The sequence below is a fragment of the Psittacula echo genome, assembly GCF_963264785.1.
Source record: "Psittacula echo genome assembly, chromosome: 6".
In the NCBI taxonomy this organism is placed as follows: domain Eukaryota; kingdom Metazoa; phylum Chordata; class Aves; order Psittaciformes; family Psittacidae; genus Psittacula; species Psittacula echo.
Window position 1 is genome coordinate 15,634,493 of NC_137743.1, and position 26,399 is coordinate 15,660,891.

Genomic DNA, 26,399 nt, shown 5'->3' on the forward strand with positions numbered 1-26,399 from the left:
ATTACCCCTTGTCAAATATGAGAGAATTAAACTAATAGAGAAGCTAAGGCTGGATCACAACCAAAACTCAGTAACAATATAGCTCTCTCAAGCTCAGATGACATATCCAAAAAACTATGAAGTATTTCCAGACTGCACAAGCAGGCTGATATGTGCCCTGAGAGATGCCAAACACCTGTCTTCACTGCTTTTCTCTGCAATCACTGCACCCTAAAACTAAAAAGGAAAATATAGACACTTTCTCAAAGTGCTGCTGACCATCTATACTGAAGACAAAGCACCCACAAAGGAAGAGCAGCTATCCACCACATGACACACGAGTGGCTTTCCTTAATTAGAAACTAGCTAACATTAGAATCAGCAAGTGAACAGTAGGCTCCATACACTGACACTGCTTCCACCTACAACCTTTATCTCAGTTCCTTCATACCCTATACCATCTACCTACCCCACAGTATTCCCTTTGTCTCCTTCTCCTACTCTATTTTCTGCCTGAAACAACTCTCCTCCTCTTACATGCCAGATACAATTCTCTTGATTTCTTGCAATACTTTTCCACACCAGTTCCCTCCAACTCAGCTCTGTTGGGGGGCTTCCATTGCTATTATCCATGCTGCACAACAGGGACATTGCTTCAGTCATCACACACATTGTCATTCAAGAAGACAAGCGTGGGCTTGAAGACCTTCTGTAAAGCACGCATGATGGTGCAACTTGGTATCTCAGACCTTACAGTGAATAGCTGCTCCCTTTTAGCTGTTCATCAGCAGTGATAACTAATTCTTCAATCCCAAATAAAAGCCTGAAGGGGAATATGCTCACATTAGGGCCAGAAATTAATTCAGAAGTTCCCATGCTGGTTTGGAATTGTCTGTCAGATAGATCAAGACCAGAAAAACAGCCTTTTTTTTTCCACATCAAAGGCAGCAGCATTCTGGGTAATCAAAGAACAGCGTTAACAGCGATGAGTTAATTATGAAATACTCCCAAGATAGAGCCAGCAATTAGCATTTAGTCTGCCACATAGAGCACTCCAGAAGTACACACACCTGGAGCAACCAGGATGTACCCTTTTACAGGTGCACGTACCATACAACCCAGGGCCTTCCAGCCTGCATGAGTCACCTACACCTACTGAAGAATTTCTCTGATCATCTCAACATCCTACAAGAAATAAAACCAAAACTTGAAACATTCTTACTGTAATTTATTCCTGCTTGAGAGGATCTCCCTAAACACACAAATCTATAGTAAGCATGGAGCTATTCAGCTACATCAGAGGTGCAGATATTCCAGGTCCTTCACAGAAACCTGATCAATCCAAGTGTTTTTTACTTTACTGCTTTGCTTTTGAAGCATATGCAGTATTTAATACTTTAGAGGCAGTTTGTGTTTCTCAAGCACTGTACAACACCAGCTAATTAGAGACAGCTAACAAGACTATCCCAAGATCCTGAATCTCAGTATGTAGCAACGATTTGTATTTCCTCCCCCTTAAAATAGGAAAAAGATCAGGATTGAAAGACGCCCAAGAGCACGCTCTCTGAACTGTGGAAGAGTATCTTCAAGCAAAAGGCATTATATTTGAGACTTCAAACCACCCGGTCGGAAAGAGCCAGCTCAGCCAGGCCAAAGATGAATGGATAAAGTTCACTGGTAACTGCTGAGAAGGTATCACACACGTCACCAGATGCAATTTCTATTCACAACAGACTTTGACATTGTACATGCTTGTCTCCTGAACTGGCGCTACACTGCAGCCATGCCTCTAGGGGCTCTATTCTAAACAAAACAAATGAAAAGAAATCGTTAATCCCTTAATTAGGGGCACCCACTTCACCTTCTACAGGAATAATTTAGAAAGCCTCAATGGGCCAACATGTCACCCAAGGCAAAAATGTAATAACTGAAAGTGACTCAGATTGTTGGTCCATTTCTCCGCACCTACACCCAACTGTGCAAAGGTACTGAAGGGAAGTACTCAGTGTTAATTGAGAACAGCTTCACAAACCACTCATCACTGCCTGTTTCAAAAGTCATCCTCTCTCAGATTTCTGATGGGAGTCGCATTACACTAGCCAAGTCACTGATTCTAGGTCACAACCACAGCTCCAGGAATACAAAATTAGGACCATGTTCCCTTGAATTTTCATAAACCTTCTTTTAAGCCACAACAGCTAGGGGATTAACTGTACTTTCCCAGCTCAGCTACTTTGCTGCTTGCAAGATAAGAACAGAAGTACACACCACATCCACAGAAGCAGCTTGTTAGGTGTCATCATCCATTCTGCTACCCTCTTCCTCTGACCTCCTACACAACAATTGCCTCATAGAACAGTCCTACAAAGCTACGTCCACTAGATGATGAGTCAAACCCTATAATACTTATCTATTTCAGGATACCAGTGGCACAAACCAGACTATCTACAACCAAAGCAAAGGTCAGAGTTAAAAGCTTCTCTTCCTTGTCACTGACATTTCTAGGTAGCTCTCTTCAGGAGCTGCACACACTATTCTAAGTGCATCCATCTCTTACAGTAAATACAAAAACCAGTAAGATCCACCCCCCTTTACTCAAGAGCCTACCTCCTTTCAACTTACAAATATCTGAGAGAGAAACACTACTGCATAAACATTACTCCATTTCTCCAATCAGGTGAAGAGGAATTCAGGTAATGAAACAGAAAACAAAGACATTTGGATACCATGGTGATCATGGCCAGACAAGAAAGTAAATTAGCTACCATTATGATAATGACCTGGCTTTCCAAAGGGGTAATTTGCATCTAGCAACTAAGAAGCAAAATAAAGATGCTTTAACAGAATTGCTGCTTGCTGTTCAACCCTGTAGCAATGGAACAAGGAGTCACAGCCATCAAACAGCCACCCACTCCAGGATTTTCATGTTTGACTGTCTCTGCAATGTGAAGTACCTGACCAGAGCTCCCTCCAAGTGTAATGAAGCCTCACTCTGCATTTCTTCTGATAGCACAGCAGCTTGTGCACAATCTGAATGCACCGTCTGGAAGAGAGAGGACAAAGAATTAATTATACCGCATTTCCCAGCAATTCTACGTTGAAGCTGGAAACATCTCTGAAATCAGCAGCAGGGAAATAGACAAACTCAAAGCCTATCAGAGGAGGATGGGGCTCATGGTTTTGGGCAACTAAACAGAAGCTACACCAACAAGGAAGAACCAGACAAGATGAGAGAAAGGAGCTTATAAGCCAGTTTAAGCTCAACATGGTTGGACCAACTACAAATGCAATTTTGTTGTTTATATTTAATGAATACTTTCCACTCATTGATGCCTCTACCTGAGGGTCTCATAAGCTCCACAAAAGGAGTTACTTAACTTGCAGGCTCCATATGTATGAGGTCCTGCACTCAGATTTTGTAAAATCTGGACATAATGGAGCTTCTCAGTTTCTTGGTCCAAATGATGAGGCTGAAGGAAACACAAACTGCAGAATTTTTAGTTTGGCCATGGTATCCAATTTAATTACATTAAAAAAAAAAAAAAAAGAGAGAGAAAGATTTCTGACAAATTTTCCAGTCTCCTTAAACAAGTAAGTTAAGCATGAGCTTTGGAATGACCAAGCAATACACCCACATGCTCTGAAATCTCCCAATGTACAGCTAGTATACTTGTGAAGTCTCCAAATCCTGTAGGTCTCTAAAGCATTCAGTGTTCGTACAAACTCTCAAGTACACATTCTTCACAAATAACATCAGAACTAAATATACAATATAATGAGCAACTTCTCTAGCAGTGGCTATCATTAAAGACAAGACAGAAAATACATACGAATTTGTATTTGTTGGACCAAGCTATTTTTAGTTACTGATATTTAGAAAAAAACAGAAGGAAGACTTTAAAAAGGAAAAATTCCTTTTTGTCCAAATCCTTATTTCTCAAAACAATATTATCTCATTAATGTCAACATGCCAGTGAAGAGACACCACTGAAAGACACTACACAGACAAATACAGAGAAATCGAATTTTAAAATATTTACATGGAAGTTATTCAAAATTGGGGTGAAGAGTTCAAGATAAGGTTTAAAAAGTCACGAGAAATAATATGCAGAAGGTGCACATAATTCTTTTCAGACTGTCAGATGATCCCAAAAATACCACGATAGGGTAAGGAAACTAACTTTAGACAAATGAAGGTAAACCCATTTGTCATGTCTGAGCATCACATTAAGTGCTGTATTTCAAATTGTATTCTCATAAATTCAACCAAGAAAAAAGAGCAAATCAGCTAGGATATGGACTGCTTCAGAACAGGAACAGCAATCGCCCTGGGGAGAGACCTGCTATTTCTGATGTTACTGGTACCAGCTAATGCCAGTACCTTTCCACCTTTGTATTTGTCTGGCTGTAAGACTAAAACTGGCCTCTACAAAAAAAACCCATAACTACTTATGGTAACAGAGAGAAATCAGGCAATGGCTAAAACCTTTCTTTATAATTACAGTAGCCGTTAATGCAAAATACTCTGCAGACATAACTCAGCATTGAAACCTCGTGGTTGTATACAGTACTACACAGCTTTCTGGGTGAAATCAAGACATGGAAGTAAAGGTATGAGAAGGGGCAGAACAGTCCTAGTACCCCTGGCTGAAGAGCCAGAGCAGCAGCTACCAGACCATAGACTCCCAGACCACACTGCTTTAGTTATGAAACTGCTTTTATAGAATTATCCATCCCAGTGGGGTGTCTCTGTTTCTGGCTTTGTGCCGAGGATTCATAATGTACATAATGGACACAAAGCACCCTTGGTCACAGCAACCTTAGATTTTTCTTTTAAATATGAATATGCCCTCCCTTAAGCAGCTTCATACTGTCACCTTTTAAATGTACTGCAGAGAAGTATGACACTATTTGTGCATTCAGAACACCCACTTTGCCTGCAATAACTGTGTCTACTACGGGATGGTTTCAGCAGCAGTGTAGTGAAAGGACTGCACAAACATGTCAAAATGAATGGATACAGATGTCCACTGATGGTTGCTCCTGCTCATTATTTTTACTCTCATGGGGTTTCTAGATGTGACCTTACTTTTGAGCCCAAGAATTTTTCATCTTCCTTGTGAAATTCCAATGCGCTACACCCATCTATAGCTAATTCTGTAATTGTCATTAAAAAAAACTCAAACATTTCTCATGAACCCGTAATTGAATTGAACAACCCTTGCAAAGGCACTGCAGTTGCAAGGTTATTTGGGCAAAATCAGAACATGCTGAAAAGCTACCTTAAGGGAAAATTGCCTATGTATCTTTATCTCTTCTACAGAATATAGTGCTGGTTCAAGCCTTGGGGAAATTCAGTACTGTACAAACAGTCAGGGAAGAGCCAATGATCAATCTAAATCCTATTTCTGCACTCCAGGCTAAAGCAGAACAAAGCATTCTAGGGGCCTCATGGGACACATGGAGTACTCACGTGTAGCCCTGTCCTCTTCTCTCCCTTTCCCCATTGCTAAATTTTACCCTTTGCTGCCTAGCAGGCTATTTCAGGCTTAAACCTCTCTCCCACTCTCCAGCTTGCCTTCCAGGCCTCAAGTCAGTCAATACTTGGGGTTTTCAAAACTGTCTTTTCAGTTTCTAGACCAAGATTCATTTTCTGGGAAGTGGAGACTCTTGCAATGACTGTGTATTATGAAAGTTCTTTCAGACTGAAAAGTTCTTTGTGTTTGATCAAGTAGACTAGGAAATCGGTCTGAAAGGTGGAAACTCATTTCGCTTTCAATTTTCTGGCATATAGAGCATTTTAGAAGAAAAGTTGCCACAAGAGTTCATGCTCCCACCACCAGCCACAAAGTGTTGTTTCAGCCAGAAGATTGCTCTATGACTAGAATTCCACCCAAATTCAAACTTCAAATGAAATCACAATGAGTCACCCCACAGACACTTACACATAGAGATCCATAGGAAATTCTTTCATCATGTGTGTTACGATGAATTCCACCATCAAATCTGACAGAAAAGAAAATAAGGTAAGCATTGAGCTAGCTACAGTTAGTTTCTAGTAGACAACAGGGAAGTCAAACTACTCCATCCAGGTACCTCTACCAGACAACAGTCCTGTTAGATGAGGGAAATTTCACTTACTTGTTTTGAAGAGCATTAGACATCCTTTAGAATTTAAAAAAAAAACCCAACTACTGGAAGCTGAGGGTACATAATGTAACTCGCTTTGAGGCACTGCTTCCCCATAAGCTTTCCCCCACTATTAGTCAAAGAATACACCATGAATTCTGATGCTTAGAATTGCTCCTATATTTCAAGCTGTGTAACAAATTGAAAATTTCATTGAGAAGCACATTTTAGAAAATCATTCTTACTAGAAATAACATACAACTTACATGTTTACTCAAAGAGAAGGCATTGTAGAGAATACTATTTTTTCCATAAAATAAACTCTGAAGCAAGTAAACCCAGTTTGACCTCAACATGGGCTAAATATCTGCTTAAAGCTCACTCAAGAGAAAAGATTAAAAAAAATAAGGGAGAATGTCTCTAACATTTTAGAACTCTCAGCGTGAGGATAAGAGGCAAAGAATAGAGAAATACAATTAAACAGGTAAGTTACTATGATTCAGCCAATAAATGCTACCTGAACGCGAATGTGTTCTCTGCCCAACACAGCTTCAGTGTCACATGCTTAACCTGTGCTAGTGGCAGCAACTGGGAGATGTCACCTCCTAGGGCACTAATAGCCCACCAATATGACTCAATAGTGACTAAAAATAGTGTAAGAAAAGAGTGCATCAAGTATAGAAAGATTCTTCATGCAGTTGTTGTGTCCTGGCTTCAACAATCATCTGTTTGAAAATGCTGGAGTCTGAGACTGCTTCCAAATCATCAGGCTTAAGGGTCATCAAGGATCCAGGCTCCGTCCATTTTTCCACCCATTTATGCTTTGGGCTCCACAGCAATGAGTATCTCAATTTAATCATATGCTGTCTTTCCATTGTGCCTCCATCTCCACAGGCAAAACCAACCCTAGCTACAGACATGCCTATTAGACTTCTGCTCAGAAAAGGCTGCATGCCCAGAAAACACATTCACAAATGTGTCCTTTCCAGAGGTTTGCCCTCATCATATCATCTACAAAGTACTTGTGACTGTTGCCACAATCACCTAAACCACTGAATTTATTAGTCAACATCCTGGACTGCATCAAAAGGAGCGTGACCAGCAGGTCGAAGGAGGTGATCCTGCCCCTCTACTCTGTTCTCGTGAGACCTCACTTGGAGTACTGTGTGCAGTTCTGGTGTCCTCAACATAAAAAGGGCATGGAACTGTTGGAACAAGTCCAGAGGAGGGCCACGAGGATGATCAGGGGACTGGAGCACCTCCCGTATGAAGATAGGCTGAGGAAGTTGGGGCTGTTCAGCCTGGAGAAGAGAAGGCTGTGTGGAGACCTCATAGCAGCCTTCCAGTATCTGAAGGGGACCTATATGGATGCTGGGGAGAGACTCTTCGCTAGGGATTGTAGCGATAGGACAAGCAGTAATGGGTTCAAACTTAAACAGGGGAAGTTTAGATTGGATATAAGGAAGAAGTTCTTTACTGAGAGGGTGGTGAGGCACTGGAATGGGTTGCCCAAGGAATTTGTGAATGCTCCATCCCTGGCGGTGTTGGACAGAGCCCAGGTTGGACAGTGCCCTGGGTGACGTGGTTTAGTGTGAGGTATCCCTGCCCATGGCAGGGGGATTGGAACTAGATGATCTTAAGGTCCTTTCCAACCCTAACTATTCTACGATTCTATGATTCTATGATTAGTAACAACCCTATTGTTACTAATTCAGGTAAAAGGGGTCAAGAAGCTTCTGCAAAACTTACTGTAAATATATATAGGATTTCTTGCTACAGAGCAGTAATCTTGGATTTAATTTCTCCATGAGGAGCCACATATAAAGAGGGACAGTCCACTGCTGGAAGCATCTTTAGTATGGAACTGCCCCTCCTTTTAAGTCAATCCACCTCTCCCCTTGATCCACAAATCTCATATTTCCATTGCAGAATAAAAGGTGCTTCAGGAAGCACAAATATGCGCTCTAACAATACTCACCAAGTACTGCACACACCAGCGGGCGACAGGGCAGGTTCCTGTCTGCTGCTTTCTTTCTATGTCTCATTGGCTTCAAACACACAAAGAAGAAAAGAATTCAGCAGAAGCCTGAAGTGACAGTCTGCATATTACTCTATCTTTTATGCACATAGTACCATCAGCACAGGCTTCCCTTTGCCTTTTTTGCCAAATGCTTTCTCAGCTATATTAATCCTACAAGCCATGGCTGGAGCAAAATTGTGTCATGCTTTTCAGCATGCTGACTACTGGGTTTTTGTTCTCTAGCTGCATAACTGAAGGGCACTGTTATATCATGGGGAGGGGTGGGAGTGGTGGAAGAAGAAATACCACCACCACACAAAAAAATGTCAGCACTCAGCAATTCCTCCCCCTTGGTTAACACAGTGATTTACTCCTGACCCAGAAGTCTGATCTGCATTTTTATCAGCATGCGCAGTATTAAACGGCTTTAGTCTTTATTGTAACAGGCCAGAAAGGCTAACTGAAGGGCAAGTTTGTAGTTAAGTGGAAATAACTAGCATCCATGCAGTATGCACACTATAAAGTAAGATGCTTGTTTCTGTCCTGGACTAGGGATACTTGCAAGCACTGCTGCACTGTCAGATGAGGTGGAACTTGCCAGTACCACAAAGATATCAAGTTAGGATAACCGTTCAAATTACTTGTAACTACAAAGCTTCATGAGACAGGTAAAGACACTTCCTCCACAGACACCCATAAGAAAAAGCTCTGGAAAAAAATATCTTGAAGGTGAATCACCCCACCCAGGATGAAGCATAAGCCAAATCTGAGCACTCAGTGTAACTCCAGCTGGCAATTAACGTATCACATAAGGGCTACTGCTTGTGGAAGGTTCAGGCAGAACATTCTCTCTGACACAGCTCCTCCTCAGCTACACAGCCCCCTGAATTCACCGACAGGGAAACCAGCTCTTTGTTCTTTGAAAGAGTGAAACATTCTGAGAGCAACTTCAAAAATCATTCCGCAACTACTGCATTTCTCACCAGTATTTTCACACGCTTTAGCAATCTAGGTTAGAAGTCTCTGACATAGTTTTCAACATACAGGGACTAAAATCCTCTGTGCTCTCACCACAAAAAGAAAATAGACCATCTGGAGGAAAAAACTCACCATCCTATGTAGGTTTACTCGAAAATTCATGTTGTCATCATGGAGAAAAGCATTAGCATACTGATCCTATTGAAAAGAGCAAGAAAAGGGAGGAGATATGAATAGCCAACCAAGTGCCCAACACCTCCCACTTGCCTCTCAAGTCACATGTGTTTCAGAGTAAAACTCCCAACATAGAGCTATAAGGTTATTAAGCCAGCTGCCACCTCCTCTTGTCCTCACTCACGTCTCCAATCACAGAAAAGTGAAACCCTCCTGATCCTAATTCCACTCTAACTAAAGTCTGCGGTACTGCTTGTTTTGTTAACAATTTATTTTCTGCTCTCCTCCTTTGCTCATCCAAACTCCGGACTGCACACACCACAGTGGCAAGAGTTTAACAAGTGCTGTATAATTCATGAGTTGGATTTCCGTGCAGGTTCCTATGACTGCATGGATGAAGGTTTATACTGGCTTTTTGATGGACCCATCATGCCAGAAGTTCCTGCAGTACTAGCAGGTAGGTTTATCAGCTGCACTACCCCTCAGGCAAAGCTCATTCCAGGACCAGCTCTAAATCAAAGTAACTCCTCCAGCTAATGCACAGCCAGGTTTGGTAATAATTATACCCTCCCTTTACTACCAGAACCAAAACATGTTCTCTCTCTGCAGAAACAGAATCTTGTATTATCTGTACGTCCACCTGAAGAACTCAAGTACCAAAACAATTTAATTATAAATATTTGAAATGCAGATAATTAACTTTCAGGCTGCACCCTGGAGAAACATTACTTCAAAATCCTTACCTTGGCTATCAGCATCGCTGCTTTTTATTCTTTGTTAAGAATGAAAGTTCTGTACTTGCAAGCAAAATGCAAATGCCACGCAAACTCAATCATCATTCAGGACATCAAACATTCCATTAGTACATACTTCCCATGAGACAGGACCACATTCAGACAGGACTACTGACATAGCTCTGCAATATTGCTTTCTCACCCTACTACCAAATATGCTACTTGTCTTGCTTGTAGGGATCTACACTCACAGAGCTTTCTTTCAGACTCATATCCTTCTTAAGCAGATGGGATATGGCATTGCCCGTGCTTAGCATGAAGAGGACAGAGCTGAAAGCCATTAGCACATTGCTCATCTAAAAGCCACACCACAGCATCATTCAACAGCTGAAAGAGAAAAGGCTCAGGTTCACTCTTTCCTCTCTTCATCTCTGGGAGTTCAGTAACCCAAATAACATGAGCCAATATTCAAGTGAGTTTTAACAGTAATGCATCAGGTTTATTAGCCAAATGTTAAGTGCCTGAGGTCCTCACTACTCAGTACCACTGCAGATCTTCAGCTCCTGCTCAACAGGAGCAAGGGATGTGCATGCAGATAGAGCCCTGTTACCATCTGCTGAATGCTTTCAATCAAGAAACCTACCTCTGCTATGCATGTCAGGATAATCAGACACAGCTTGCCACTGTGTAGCCGATGCTCATCTGCAAAGAAGAAAACACAGGTCCTCCATGAGCTACACAAGCTTAGCAATGCTGTAGAGCGACACTGCAGCAAGAGAAAAGCCCAGCCTTGGAGATTTTTTATACTCCTGCTTCCTCCATGATAGCTAGTAGTGCAATTACTCTCATTAAGCACTCACCCTCTAACCTGACCACTAAATCCCACCTATTTGTCACTAGTCTGTGCAAAGTTTCTGATTTAACCTCCAATAGCACTGTAACTATCAAGTGGGGCTTCTGTCTCATTCAGCTTTACTTCCACAGATACCCTAAACACTGGAGTTAGTCCCTGTCTTTCTGTCACAGCAGAGACGTACTTTTCCCTCTCTTAGATAAAACAGAAAGAAAAAGATCACTGTTGCTATAGGTTATGAAACAAGCAGCAAAAGTTCTGGTAGAGGCATAGCATGGTGTAGCAGAACGACTCCTAACATTATGCTCAAAGCCCTGAGTTTAAACCCCCAGTACTGAGAGACATGACCTGCTTTCCTCTGTGCAAAACCTTGACAGAAGGAAGTCTGCAAAGACTTAGCATTTTAAGCCAAAGGAGTTCCACCCTGATCGTTTTCTCCAACTTGTTATTCATCTTACAGCTTCAAGCAGCTTTTGCCTTGAATGACAACTGGACTGAAAGGCTCACAAATAGAGAGGGACAAAGGCAGAAGAATGCCATTTTTGTCTGGATTATTTAAAACTCTTCCTTCTTGATTTTAAACTTGAAATATCAAAAAAGATACATACTGTCAGGGTAACTCGGGATGGGAGAAACCTCTGGTGCAACCTGTGCTCAAAACAGGGCCAGCTAAGTTCTGGTTGTTCAATGCACTGTCCAATCAAGCTCATTAAAAAATCTTTGTTCTAAAAAACAAACCAGTCACACCACACACACCTCAAAACACAAAAAGAGGTAGCAACCACAACAACATACAACCAAATTCAGAGGAAGCTTAAAACTGCACATTCCTGAGACCTCCAACAGCTTCTCTAAAGTGTAAGACTACCAAACGTGCCATCCCAGACATGTGCCTTAGAGTCAAACTAGGAGGAGAGGGAAATCTGAAACAGTTAGACCAGTCTCCTATAAATCTGAAGACATCATCAGCCAAACTCCTTGGCTCTTTGCAGGTCACTTTCACAAACACTTTGCTAGTTAGAGTATGTACAGTAATCTATAAAAATAGATGGAATGAGCTGTTCTGTCTAGTTTGATGCCTCTTTGGTTTTCTTTTCTATGCTGCTGAGGGACAGATGTTTACTAACAAGATCTGCCCTGAAGTGTGCTGATTTCATCTTGCTGCACTAAGTAAAATGAAGAGGAATTTTGGAATGGGAGAATTAAAAGCCTCTTCTATGTCTCCTTACCTCAGCTAAAATGTTTAACTGAAAAGTTTTGTACCCAGCAAAGGAGGAGTAAAGGCCTCAAAGAACTCTGATACACTGGAGTCTTGTTATTTTCCTTTTGTAACACCTTGCTGTGTATTTTTGTACCACTTTTCTCTCTGGGGATCATGCTGTAAAGGCTTCTGTTTCATACCAGGTGCTCTCCCTTTAGCCAGTGTGTTATGATCATGCCATTTTTAACAGTTATGGGGCAGCTGTGCAGGCAGTTACTCACACAGATACTTCATACATCACAGCATCTCTCATTAAAGGAACAAAGCATATGACTTCCTATGGGGAGGTATGTCAATATGAACCCTGTTTTACAGATGGGAATAAATGATGCAGAGTTTTTGTTTCTCCCAAGGCAGCTGCCTCTGACTGACACAAGAGAGAAAACAAGAGGAGGATCTGGCAAACACAATCTATTAAATTATGCTCTCTGAGACAGGACCAGAACTGTCTAGTCCTGGATGTGGAACAAACCAGTCTGCCCTTGAGGTGTTCCCACCTGTATCAAGACACATGGAGTAAACTGGAGTTATTCATCCTTCTTCTCTTGTTACTATATTGGTGTGACACAGAATCATAGAATCATGTAGGTGGGAAGTGACCCTTAAGAGCATGGAGTCCAACTGTTAACCTAACACTGTCGATTCCACTGCTAAACCATGTCCGTAAGTGCCATGTCTATACATCTTTTAAATACCTCCAGGGATGCTGACTCAACCACTTCCTTGGGCAGCCTATTTCATGTTTGGTCTTGCACAAGAATTAAAAAAGGTTTGGCAGGACCCCGTTTATCATCAAAATATAAAGACAGGAATATCCCCATTTGAAACCCAAACCCACTGGGCTGGAAGGCACACTTTTTCTGAATGATCAGTCCATGAAGCTCGCTGTCACATTACTACCATGGCAGGAAGGAGATTAAGTACATCAGCCACATGAATTTCAAGTGTTTTACAAACTAGAACCAAAGCAAAGAAAGAAACCAATTCCTGTCTCACATGAGAATAAGCTCATCTCTCACTGGCTTGTTTAGTAAAGAACTCCCTCTATTAAATTTCACTCCATCTGAAACTAATCCGGTTTGGCAGTTCCTGAGGCCCAATGCAGACTTTCCATATTACAGTGACTAATAAGTGCAGAAGTTAAACCGAAAAACATTGTTTCACTAGAGACTTGGATCAGCAAGAGAGACCCTGGGAAAAGCAAATGAGAACAATTAGGGCGCTGGTAAGCCCTCCTCATGTGTGCAATCTATAAGAAATGATTGAGCAAAGACTGATGTGCTTTAGCTTAAAGACAAAAGCAAGAGGAAACATGAAAGCAGACTTCAAATACATGAGGGCTGACACAAAGGAGAAAGAAATAAAGCATTCTCGATATCTATCTTGGAGAAGATAACTAGTAAGTAATTTAAATCACAGCGAAGAATTAGAGAGCACATGAAGCTTTCTCACAATAAGGGTAGTTAAACACTAGAATGGATAGTCTAAAAATGATGTGCCACTTTCAGAGTGTCTTCATCCAACGTTAGCAACATCTTTGAGAAAAGATACAGGTAAACCTGATTCTGCCTTGGTTTTGTGAGGTGCACTAAATATTTTCATTAATTCCCTTTTGGTCCTAATTTGAATGATTCACTTTTTTCTTAATTAGCTTGCATACTGAACAAGAACACAACAGCCAGATACAATTTTACAGCAAGCTAGCAGGTACAAGGAAACTCTCCTGCCTGCTCTCTTATTCAGTGCCAAGTGTTCTTGAAGTTCAGTAATCCGTGTTTCATAGCTCTGCAGCTACCTTCCTATTTTTGTTCAGCTGTTACATCTCAGTTAGCAGCAGCAGTCTGTAATAGGCTAAAATACAGTACAAAGATCACTTGTTATGTTCACACTACGGTCTTGCCCATACAGCCACTGGGCAAAACAGCACTCTTGGGTACCTTGAGCAGGAGATGAAGCAATAGTTCAACTCCAGCAAGCTGAAATTAACTCCCACAAAACTATCAGGAGAAACAAAAAGCACAATATGGAAATATATATTCTCAAACAAATTACTGCCAGTATAGCGTAAGTTACTGCTGTCTTCTTTATAACCAAAGAGCTACCTGTTTAACCAGCAAGTACCAAAGGACAAAGGAAATATTTCCTCCCAGTGCTGAGCTTTGCCTCCTGTGTCAGCTTCTAAATGTTCTCAAAAATACTTCCCCTCTCTGACAGACAGCTGGGAATCAGATATGCTCACACCTCCTTCACAGGGACAGGCTCAGTTATTAGGTACTATTATTACATTCTTTCCAAATTTGACTTTCCTCCTACCAGCATGAGGTTTCTCCTCATCTCCTAACTCTATCTTGCAATAAGAAATCATTTAATTTTCTCAAAAGGTGGAATCTTCAGTCCTCTAAAGAGACTCTAGTAAATGTCTATTTATAGAGTGACTAGACATGTTCTTATGCCCTCCTGACTTCAAGAAGCACTGCTTGCTGCATCCAACAGAAAGTATTTACCTTTTGTGTCCTGCATCACAATCGAGCTGTACTTCAAGAAGGTTATCAGCAGGTTGCTGGTTTGCACATCAGCATCCAAAGGCAGCTCCGCAGAGCTTATAACTGGAACAAAGCAGATAAGAAATGCTTAACCTCCGCAAACACAAGAGACAACTATACAGAGAACCAAGGCACAGACACAGATCTCTGAGAGGATCAGCTTGTTTACAGTCACCTGACCTCCTCCTCCTTCATGACCACCCAGCAAAGATTTTGGTTTGAAGACAGGTACCATTCCCTCAGAGACCATTTCTCCCGCTCTAAGTACAGGTTGTGGTACCCAACAAAGTAATATCCTTCTCTGTCCTCCCTTCCCCATTTCCCCAAGGGAGATCAGCTTGCAAGTTTAGCGCTCATCAACATTCCCAACCTAGGAAGCTCAAGATATTCATACCAATATCACACCAATATCCAATTAATTCTAATAACCAACACAGGTAACATTCACACCATTCTCAGTTTGGCAAGAAACACACCCAGCAAAGGCCCTTTTCAGTTTCAGCAATTTTGGAATTTCGATTCAAAAAGGTCCACATCAATTCCATTCTTCCCTCCCAACAACAACCTCTCTCTCTTCCACAAGCAACACACAAGACACTAATCAAATAGCTACTGCATAACCGAAGTGGTAGAAAAGAGAGGTAGAAAAAGCAGCCTTAAAGAAAAAACAAGAAGCAAAAGCAATCATGGATTGCAGTAGAGAAATCACAACACAGCAGGGAGCAGAAACATACCCGCAGCAGAACAGCAGTTCACTGGCATTTCTCTAGGACACATTTCTCCTGTCACCAGCTGTACTTTTGACACCTTAACACTGGACATCATCTGCCTTAGACTTTACAAGAAGCTGTCTCAATTACTCAGCTAATTGCACAACATGCCTCCTGCTCACTCCCCATGTACCATCTGAAGCCCTGAGTTTATGAGCTGTCAGACCTCCCGCATGTGACCGAGCCACATTTTTACTGATGACTGAGCCTGAGCTGTGAGCAAAGGCCATTCTCAGCCTTCCCATTCAGAAAGGCTTTACAAGAAATATTGGAAGGTGGCAAAAATGCAGCATGCATTTAACTGCAGATCCTGCCAGGTAAATCTGATCTCTTTTAAGATAAATTAGCGCAGACAAAATAAAGACACAAAAAAAACCCAAACAAGACCAAACTGAGCTACTTTAGGAGGACTTCAGTAAAGCATTTAATACAGCTCTGTATGAAAAAATTAGAGAGAAGCAGATAGGTGGGAACCAGTACACAAATTTAAAGTACACAAAGATCTGGCAAAGGAGAAACAATTGGAGAAAGTATTAGTCTGGGAAAAAAGTTATTACTTGAATTTCTTAGGTATTAGTTTAGGGAATAATTTTCTTTTTTGTGAGAGACCTAGGCACAAGAAACAGTTGCTTGCTAATGAATCTCTTAATAATAGGAAGTGGGGGATACCTAAACACAGAGGAACATCAGACTGCACATAAAGAACAGGATAAAACCAAAGACCATACAATAAATATAAGATGAAATTCAGTAATACAAGCTATAAGGTCAGGAATTCAGGGAGTTATTTCTATGGTAAGCTGAAAGCTTGTCAGCTGCAAATGGAATGCTGTGATACCATAGCACACTATCAGATCATGAGATGACAAGCTACCAACACCAAGCATTGAAGAGTGTGGTACTACCACATACCCAGAAACGCATTTCCAGCTGAGACAGGAACACTGTAATGCCCACACAAGGTGTTGGTGAGACCTTGTCTCAAACACTGTGCGTAATTATGCTGATCCCATGTTCAAGGAGGATGAACTCATACTTGAGCAACTTTAGAGAAAGCCTAGTAAGTTGATTAGAGGAAAAGACTGCCTTTCTATGAGACAGCAAAATACACAGGCAAGTAACCCCATGTTTGAAAGAGCTGTGTTCCAAAGTCAGATTAAAACATGATAAATGGGTATAAACTGACAAGAAATGCAGGATGGAAAGTTGAAGATTTTTAACCAAGGAACAAGATACTGAAACTGCCTCCCAACAGGAATTATTGTGAAACAAATTTAACAAATAGAGATCAGTTTAAGGCATTCTCACATGATGTACCTGCAAGCACAAGGCACTAGATTCAAAGAGTCAAGATCTTTTGCAGTTCTACATGTCTGTCCTGACCTGACAAGAACACCACTGCTCTGGCTGCCCAGAAGCGCAAACTTGCAGGTTTTCAAGTGCAGGAGGTCAGAGGTGGCTTGAATTACAATTGCCAGAAGGCTCTCTCTCTTCTCAAGCTATAAAGATAGCCCCAAATAAAGTACCTTTGCACTGGAAACCGATCTGCAGACCACTAGGACATCTTAATAACTATATTATCTCTTTTCCATCTATCCCCAGGAATGTTCAAGGCTTTTCTTACTCTTCAGGAAAGAAAAAGGTATTTATGATCAAATTGGACCTTGCAAGAAGTAAGGAATTACTCACATTTGAGTTTTGTATGGCTAGCTTTAGGACTCTGAGAAAAAGAGATCTGATCCTGTATGCAACTGTACTTTGGTTCAGAGACAAGTCTGCTTTAACAAACAACACCCTTCCTTAATGCAAGCCTTACATCTCATAACCATGTAATGAGCCAAGTAAGGCTTACTTACCCCTGGAAGTGGGGCAAGCATAGGCACAGAAGGACGAAGGAGACAACAGTAAAATAGAGATTCTTTAAACTGAGCACTGAGAGGCTCAGAGCACAGCAGAGGTTCTCATGGAGCTTAGAATTATACAATCACTTTGAACACAAAATTGTAGCCCTTAGAAACAACAGGCCAAATAGATCAGAGTAATCTCGCTGTGCGAATCACATCAAACAAATCATAATGGGGCTTTTACCTCCTAAAGGCTGCACATCCCCAAGTGTAAGCTCTTTTAGTCCATTCAATCTTGAAGCTCTGGGGCTCCTGACACATCGCCCAGTCCGTTGGCAAAGTCTATGCAATAAGACTGGAAGCTTTTTCACCCCCAATATTATGAATAGCTCTAAGATGTAGCTACAAGTCTGAAAAACTTATTTATAGCCCCAGTGGATCCTTCTGGAACTGTTACAATGAATGCAGTGAATGAATATTTAACAACAGTAAGCAAACTGACATTTAGATAACTATGGTGACAGGCACGCTTGATTTACATATTATGGATCAACAATTTCTAGCAAAAGTCTCTCTTTTTTTTTTTTTTTTTTTTTAAATAAAAAGCACTGACTGTAAAGAACACATCACTGCTTGGCCTGGTTCACACTACAGACCTTTATTTGCTTAAACACACATGTTGGAACTTTAAAAGGTCTTAATTCACATCATAGGCTAATAGCCAGAGACATTTCAAACCAGAGTAAGAACTCATTTTTAATCTCAGTCAGCATTAAAAGCATCTGAAATCCATAGATGGATTTTTACATGTTGCTCTAAGTTGAAAATAGCTCAACTATGCTGCTTTATTTTTTAATGCAGGAAAAAGAAACCAATCTTCTCATTCCAAAGCCAAAAAGCCTCTTGCTAATTTTCAGCCAGAGGCTAATTCTACAGCTGAGTTGCAAGACCTTAGAAAAAGAGGAAAATTCTGACATACCTTTAAAATTACAGCAAGACTAAAGCACCACCAAACTAAATTAAGCCAAGGTCTTCAAAAAAAAAACCCAAATTATCACAGAGTAGGGATCAGCAAGGTGACAGCAAATAGAAATAAAGAATGCTCCCCATTGTAATTACTGCATCTGAAGACCAGCTCCTCTTCTTAAATGTAATAACCTTACAAGCGGCAAGAAGCCTCAAGCTTTATGAGATTGCTGCCTCTGCTGAAAGCAGGATGGAGTTTTTGTTTTGCTTTTGTTTTTTGGCAAATTAAGAAAAGAGAGTGTGAGTAAGCTGTAGATGTAGGTAAGCATAAATTCTGTCAGTTGTATAATATGGTGTGTGGGTGGATACGTTTGCAATGAACATGTGAAACAGAAGCCCAAAAAATGCCCATCCCTTTACATTTTACGCTATATGCACAGGGATAGTTGAGACATGGGGGGCTTTTTAACTGAAGCTTTTGATATTCATGGTAACCAGAGAGAATTCATCCACAAGGAGGATCATCCTTAACTAGGATATCAAATGACCTGAATAGCTGATATAACTGAGTAACCCAGGCTGCTTTTCCCCAGTTTCTGAACTGTGCGCTATTTGAACTGACTCTGCACCTTCATTAAATGCTTTCTTCAGATCTAGAGGATACCATTAAGGTACATGACAACAGTCATTTGATTTCCTCCATTAAAGTAGGCTATCTCTGTTCATACCTTAAACAAAAGGAGTTTTATTTTAGATGATTTCAAAGTGTACTTATGTGGACACATAACACCTCATTTACAAGAAAGATCTCAGAGCAAGCAGTCATTGACAAAGCCTATCAGAGAAAAGGCAACAAGAGGGAGGAATACCTCCACACACCCAGGCTGGACTGAAATCCCACTTAATTCAAAGCTAGGGATAAGGGCATTAATGACAGGCAGGAATCCACTGTGATTCTATGTAAATCTGTTTCAATGACAAATAATCCTAGGCAAAGAACCAGACACTAGAAATATTCATAAGTAAAAGCCTACATAGAATAACTAATGGGCTGGGTGTATCTTCACGCAGATACCGACTGGGTCAGTACTGTTTTCAGACGGAATATCAGCATAATTTCATTGAACAATATACAAGGCAAAACAGAAATGAGTTTGAGTCAAATAATCTTGCTCAGGTTGAGTAAGGCGAGTTGCTCCAGGAGGAGACCACCAGGTTACATCTGCTCCAGACTGACCTTATTAGTTGTCATCTTCAGAAAATGCTTTGCTAGTTATTTTACAGTTTTTAATTGTTATTCCCCAGGAGATCATGATGTTTCTTACCATCTGAAGAAGGTGGGGTGGTTCCAAGTGGAGTAACAGGTGTTGCTGGAATTGGGCTTGTTGGTGTTGTCATCAGCCCCATTTCAGGATGGCTCTAACATGAAACACAAATGCCCAGACATACACAGGTCAATAGTTTCCTTAGGCACCAGTCATACAGATCACTACTTGTACTGCTTCGTGCTCTGGCACAAGAGGCATGACTAATGAACTCCCAAGAAACTTTAACCTCTCCTCCAAAAAACAAAGCTACACTTCCTTACCTTGGATATCCAACAATTAAACTGTACATCAATTTATTTACTCCACAAAACAGAAATACATCAAAGTGATGGCTGTCCCCAGTGTAGAATGGGAAGAGGCAGGCAGAAGCCTACACTGTTTATATAGCTTCTGCTTTCCCCCAGAACAACCTAAGGGTGTGCATTTGAAGTCTTCTCCCCAAGATCTTTTTCTCTTTCTAAAAGCAAATTCTCCTCGCTCTTGCCCTCCACCTGTTCATATTCAAAGATGATGACAATTTATTACTTTCCTGTCTCACTATAAAGCCCAGGCACTGCAGGAAAAGAGCGCATAACATAAATAACACTACCATTATCGATCCTCTCAGCTTCCATCAGTCAGTTACTCTCCCCATTTCATCTTTGCTAATAGTTGCCTGCCTAATTACTGCTTTGACTTTACTCTTTGCAAGCTTCCAGATCTATCCACACTGGTGAGACTGCAGGCAATCTGCCATGCTATTTTAAGTCTGGCTGCCAAGCAAAGTGTCCATTTCATAGGGCAAGTTTTACATAAATGTATCATCCGCCTTAATATATCATCACGATTTCAAAGTAAAAGGAAAGGATACAAACTGCTGATTTGATGTTAGTTCCATAGGATTTTTCACAAGTGGATCTCCTCCACATTGTCTTTGAATATCTCATTTTATAACCAACTATAAATGCATGTATTTTAATGGAAGCACAGACACACATACTACAATTCAAAGACAATTTTAAATCAGTACACATACTGTTTTAAACTTTAAAATACAATTTTCCATGGAAAATCTTACATAAAATAGGTTTGCTCACGTACATTTTGCTGTGGTGTTTACCTTTCTTTTCACCAAATGCTAACCATCAGTTGAAAGATACTAGTGCCACCTAGCAGCAAAAGCTGAGGACCAACAAGCTGGTAAGTATACCAAAACCTTACCACCAGGCATGAACACAACTGTATCCCTGCTCTTCCTATGTGCCCACACAGCGGCAGGGCACAGTCATTCATGCACTCCCCAGCAATGGACACCAACTTGGACAAAAACATTCATCAGTTTTTATGAGGTTTTTTCAAAGGACAGCATGACCTACCTTGCCCTCTCTTAAATGAAGGATTAGAGATAATCCACTCAAGAACATCAGGCCTCCATTTCAATTAAACACACTCATTAGTGCCTGCTTCATCTATGCCTTTCACAAATAACTAATTTATCCTTTCATTTCTAATTTAAGAGCTTTTACTCTGGCTGCTCTTTTCCCGCCCTGCTCTTTTCCCTGCCAAAGGCCTTTCCTCCCTCAGGGATCACATATTACGCAGAACTGAAAGAGCAGAAATCTCTCACAAGTGCTAAAAATGAAGAACCTGGGAAAAAAAGAGACAAGGAACCTCTGCAAATTAACCACCCATGGAACAGAAGCTTTCCTCAGAGGCAGTAGATCTGCCTATCAGACCTCTTCCATCTCCACTACTGTCAGGAGTCCCCAGAGGTCTCCTCCATCATGCCATGTTGTCTAGCCTGTGATGTATGGCTGCACTCAGAGGACCTGAAATAACTGAGGAAAGGTGTTAGCTGTTTTGTTGATGCCATTTTTCTCACAGATTACCATCAGTACTTACAAACCAAGATAAAAAGCCTAAACCTGAAAGGTTTTCTAAACACATCAGGCAATCCTTCAGGGGGAAAAATGGCTCATTCCAATATGAGCTTTGCCCTCAAAACTTGACTCATTTTCTGGCAAGGGAGGAAGCATTTCCTAAAACTGTAATAAACCCAGATCCTGGCCTGCTTCTGATCATACTGCTCATCTACACCTATGACAAGCATGCAGGGGAAGGAGGGGGCAAGAAAACTTATCTTTTCACCAATTCCATATCTGAGACTCTAATTTCAAAGGCATGCACTTGCAAAGAAACGGGCCAACATCACACTGAAACTCACTTGTGCCAGAACTGTGATGAAATTCCGGTTTAAGTGAACAGCTTCATAGAGGGCCAGAAGGATGGCTTCATTTGTTCTGTGGAAAAGATACAGCCAAAAGTACAGTGAGTTAAGGCTACCAGATAAGAATCCCAAGAGCAAAGGTTTCCAGAAGCATACCCATCTGAAAGAAGAATTTCAATTATGTAAAACTCTGCCTCTGCAATCCAGTCGTTCTGATTAGTAGTAGTACTTAGCAATCCGTAAAAATAGCTATTTTTAGAGCTCAACTACAGTTTTACCCCTTCCTGCTGAAGGCATCCTTCGTTGCTCAGTTTTTTCTCTTTAAAGCCCTTTATTTTAAGGGCAGAGGGCCATACAGATACCACAAACCCTCATATTTATCACTTCCCCCTTTGATTTAGGAAAGATTTTGTTGGGGACAAGAGCGCACAAACCATCACTTCTCATCTGCCACATCCAACATGCCTCCTAAAATCCACAGGTTTGTCAAAGGTATTTTAATACACTTCATTAAAAACAATTCAGCTGTGGCTCCTCCTGCTGCACCCTTCACACTTAAATAAGAATCCACTATTTGCAGGGGTGTGGTACCATTTTAGTTACAAGAGAAACTGTTCCTCTAGCTTGCTCTGCTGTATTAGAACAGCTCCACGAGTGGACAATGTTGACCTGTGTAGTGAGTTACCATTCATTGTGTAACTGACATCTGCGCACTTACTGGACTGAGATCTTCTCATCAGCATCTGCTATGAACATGCTGCCCACCTATGGAAAGAAAGAGTATTGCATAGAAGGAATTTGTGAAAGCTGTCAGACAAGACACGGATTTAACTAAATCAGAAGTGCTCTGCAAGAGGTGTTGCCATCCAAGGCACACATGCAACTTACTTTCTAATAATGGTAAAATACAAATGGGAAATAGGATGAACATTTTATTTCACACTATTGTCACAGAACAATGCTTCACCTCTCAAATCACGGGGGGTGGAGGGGGAGGGGAGAACAACTGTATTTTGAATCCCAACCCAGATTAGTCTGTGATTCTGCAAGAGGACAAGAGAGGTTATTTCCTATCTGCTTGCCCCAAAGTGGTAGCAGTTTTACCAATGTCACTCCTGACAGCTGTCAACAAGAAATTTTCCTGTCAGTTAGATCTCAGACTACAGCAAAGCCAAACTGAACAAGTAGAACAGCGGATACTCTTAACAGGGAAGAAATTCACAATTGCCTTTGGAGGGTACCTCTCTGAAAATGCAGACACTGCCCACTGCAGAATCCAAACTTATTTCACTGCTACAGTGCACCCAGGCTTGAGAAAAAAGACAGTAAAGAAACAGATATCCAAAGCTAGTGATAGACCAGAATTCGCCACAAAAATATTCAGCTCCTCTGGTATAGAGTACATCAGCAGAGCAGCAACTAGCTTTTAAAAAGAAGTAGCTGTTTAAAAGTGTGCAACAACTGTGATTTTTTTTAAAGAAAGTCAACTAGAATGAAGAAGATGAAAGAAAACCATTTCAATTATCAATGCCAGAATAGAGATCTCATCCTTTGAAAGAGCAATCCCAGCCAGACAACGCCACGCTTCTCAGATAGCCATTTCAACTGTATTTGGTTTGGACTGGACCAATGCAATGGTTCTGGACCTCCTCCAGAACCCACAACCCAAGCCCAATTTTTGGAAACACCCTGCTGCTGAACTTCTATGAAGGCACTCATTTTAAGAATCGAAAATCACTGCTTCATTGCTTACCATATTAGTTAGGGCTGAGAAGAAACCACTCTGGTGCTCCTCTTCTTTATCTTTGTATTGCCTGAACAAAAAGGAGTAAGGATGAAGCCTCAGGGTTAGAAATTGAACTAGGCTTATTTTATCTAACACCCTATGATACTGTCATGGTTTAAGCCCAGGCCGTAAATTAGAACCACGCAGTCCACTTCCCCACCACCACCTTTCTTCCCTCCGCTCCTGGAGGGATGGGGAGGGGAATCAAAAGAATGCAACTCCCACAGGTTGAGATAAGAACAGTTTAATAACTAAGGTATAACACAAATCACTACTGCTACCACCAATAATAATAATGATAAAGGAAATAACAAGGGAAGAGAATACAACCGCTCACCAGCCGGTACCTCACCCCCACCCTGCAGTGATCCAGCCCTTCCGGGTAACTCTCAGTTCTACATCCTGGGCATGACGTGCTGTGGTATGGAATACCTCTTTGGTTAGTTTGGGTCAGCTGTCCTGTCCCTGCTTCCTCCCGGCTTCCCCTCCTCCCTGGCAGAACATGAGACTCACAAAGTCCTTGGTCAGAGTAAACATTCTGACCAGCAACTGAAAACATCAGCTTTATCAGTATTATTCCAAGGCTGAAAGTCAAAACCACAGCACTGCACCAGCTACTAAGAAGGAGAAAAACTGACTGCTGCTGCTGAACCCAGGACAGATACAGTCTTAGCTGATAAGGATATAGGATGGAGAAGGTTTCAGTATTCACAAGCCCTTTTCAAGAAGTCATAAAAGAGATGCAAAAGGTATTAAAATATTTGTAAAATGTGTAGAGTTTAAGTGGGGCTACTGAAACACATGAGACTGAACAACGCCTGTGCTGTTATAGAGGATACATCCACTGAAGGAAAAAGACCAAGTGACTTAAGAAATTTTGTCCTAGACTGGCAAAACAGTAATGAACCACATGAACATGCACAATCAGTAATCACATAACAATTTCAGTTCAATCGTCATCCACTACAGACTAAAACAGAGACGACCACCCTATGGCCAGCAGAAAACATGAGGACCATTATGGTTCATGGCATCATGCTGCCTGATCCCACATTCCTGGAGCAAGTAGAGGGAGTGGAACTGGAGTAAGTGAAGTCAACAAATTGGTTGGGTACCTCAGCTTTAAGCTAAGTTTCTTCATTTGGCATTCAAATGGACTAGCAAAGCTCACACAGCCATTTATTGGGTCTTCCATATAGGAATCTGATCACACACAACGCAACAAGCAAAGAAAACACCTCTGATTTTTTTTGGGAAGGGGGAAAGAAAGAGCTAAGCAAAACAGGCCATAGCCTGAGACAGCTTTTGTCAGAATGAAGCAAGTTGGGCGGGTGAGGCTTTTTCTGCTTTACTCCAATAATTTACTCTGTTAAACATATTTACATGGATTTGCTGATCTTGCAAATCATCTGCATAATAGCGACCCTTCAAAGGAATCAAAACATTTTTCTGGATACTTTGAGAATCTACTGCACAAAAAAAAAAAAAAAAAAAAAAGAAAAAGAGCCTCAGGTTGCTCAGGTGAAATTGCTTCAACTTTCCAAATTTTTCTGAAGCACTTTCCTCTTAGGAAAGCTTACATTTTGTGCTGTTGCTTATGAAACACAGTCTGGGAACATGCTACCTCAACTGTTGACTTTCTGCTCTTTCTTCAGAAGCAGTTAATGCTTTCCACCATTTGCAAAAGCGTACATCCCCTAATCATCTCTGATCTGGCATGTGGATAACCCTGGATACATGTGTTTGGTTTAGATTGTATTTCAGTTACATCAATTTTCTAGCAGACAAGTACTCAGCAAATCATTTACTTTTTCACTTGGGACTAAGATTTTGCTCAAGGTTCATACAGAGGTAAAATCCACGATAGTAAAAGCATACAATAGTTGTCTTCCCCTACAGCAAGGTCTCTCCTAAAGCACATCAGCCCAGCTGGTCCAGATGCATTTACACTTGCAATGACAGCAACAACTGAGCTGAAATACATCAAAACATAAGACTACTCCCTGCCTCTCCAGGTGCATCAGGGTTGTCAGGTGATAAGTGCTTTAACACAAATGTACTACAAGTATCATGCACTGAAAAACCAGAGACAGCAAGGTTTTACCTGTTATATTCTGATAAAGCCTGGGCAATTACAAGTCCCATTCCCTGAAAAAACAAAGTAAGTGTTTAAAAAAAAATCTTTACATTACAAGTATCAATGCAGGAAATCACACACTGAACACACTTAGCAGTGTCCCCTCCAAGATAACCTACCATGCTATGAAGGATTTCCCCTGAAGCTGTTTGAACTATTAAGACATGCTATGATATGACAAAGTGCCATCCAAAAATCAAGACACCAAAATTTAAAATTGAATATCTAAGTTCAACAGAGAACATTTACTCTTCTAGTATCTCTAGTCAGGGCTTATTCACTCAAGAAGCCTCAATAAAGCAGCAAGAACTTCAAAAGGAAGCTGGTGTCAGAGGAAAGACATCCAAAAGTCCAAAGCAAAGGCCATAAACACTAGTAACCATTTAACTTCTTGCAAACAGCCTCCACCACCCCACAGCTCCTGACTGTCCTTTCTGTCAAGCTCATTTAATTGAGAAAAATTGTTCTCACCCTTTGGTTAGCATGGAGGTTACTTTTTACTTGGTGCCTAAAGAACAGTTTTAAAATCCAGACCTCACACAGAGCTCAAAGTGTGCTGCCACTTTGTATCCAGGTCTGGATCCAAAACTTAGTGGCTACCCAAAATACACTGATGACTCTTGACTCAAGAACCAGCTTCCACTGAGCTACAAGAATTGGTTTGTGGGCTTGTGTGACACAGCACTGGAAA

At 41.1% G+C, this 26,399-nt stretch overlaps 1 protein-coding gene across 6 annotated transcripts in view; it reads right to left on the bottom strand.

Moving 5' to 3' along the window:
• The window catches only part of ARMH3 (armadillo like helical domain containing 3), a 133,782-nt gene that overhangs the window by 87,577 nt on the left and 19,806 nt on the right, over positions 1–26,399 (bottom strand). For all 6 annotated transcript variants that reach the window (XR_013957111.1, XR_013957112.1, XM_080620295.1 and 3 more), the window contains exons 10-20: positions 25,676–25,719; positions 23,539–23,599; positions 22,504–22,550; positions 21,783–21,858; positions 19,577–19,670; positions 14,633–14,734; positions 10,658–10,716; positions 9,239–9,304; positions 8,087–8,156; positions 5,925–5,985; positions 2,934–3,022 (exon numbers count right to left, since the gene is read on the bottom strand). Coding sequence is in view for 4 of the 6 variants with exons in the window: in XM_080620295.1 (XP_080476421.1) it covers positions 2,934–3,022; positions 5,925–5,985; positions 8,087–8,156; positions 9,239–9,304; positions 10,658–10,716; positions 14,633–14,734; positions 19,577–19,670; positions 21,783–21,858; positions 22,504–22,550; positions 23,539–23,599; positions 25,676–25,719 (769 nt within the window). In the remaining 2 variants the exon portion in view is untranslated. The remainder of the gene's footprint in view (positions 1–2,933; positions 3,023–5,924; positions 5,986–8,086; positions 8,157–9,238; positions 9,305–10,657; positions 10,717–14,632; positions 14,735–19,576; positions 19,671–21,782; positions 21,859–22,503; positions 22,551–23,538; positions 23,600–25,675; positions 25,720–26,399) is intronic.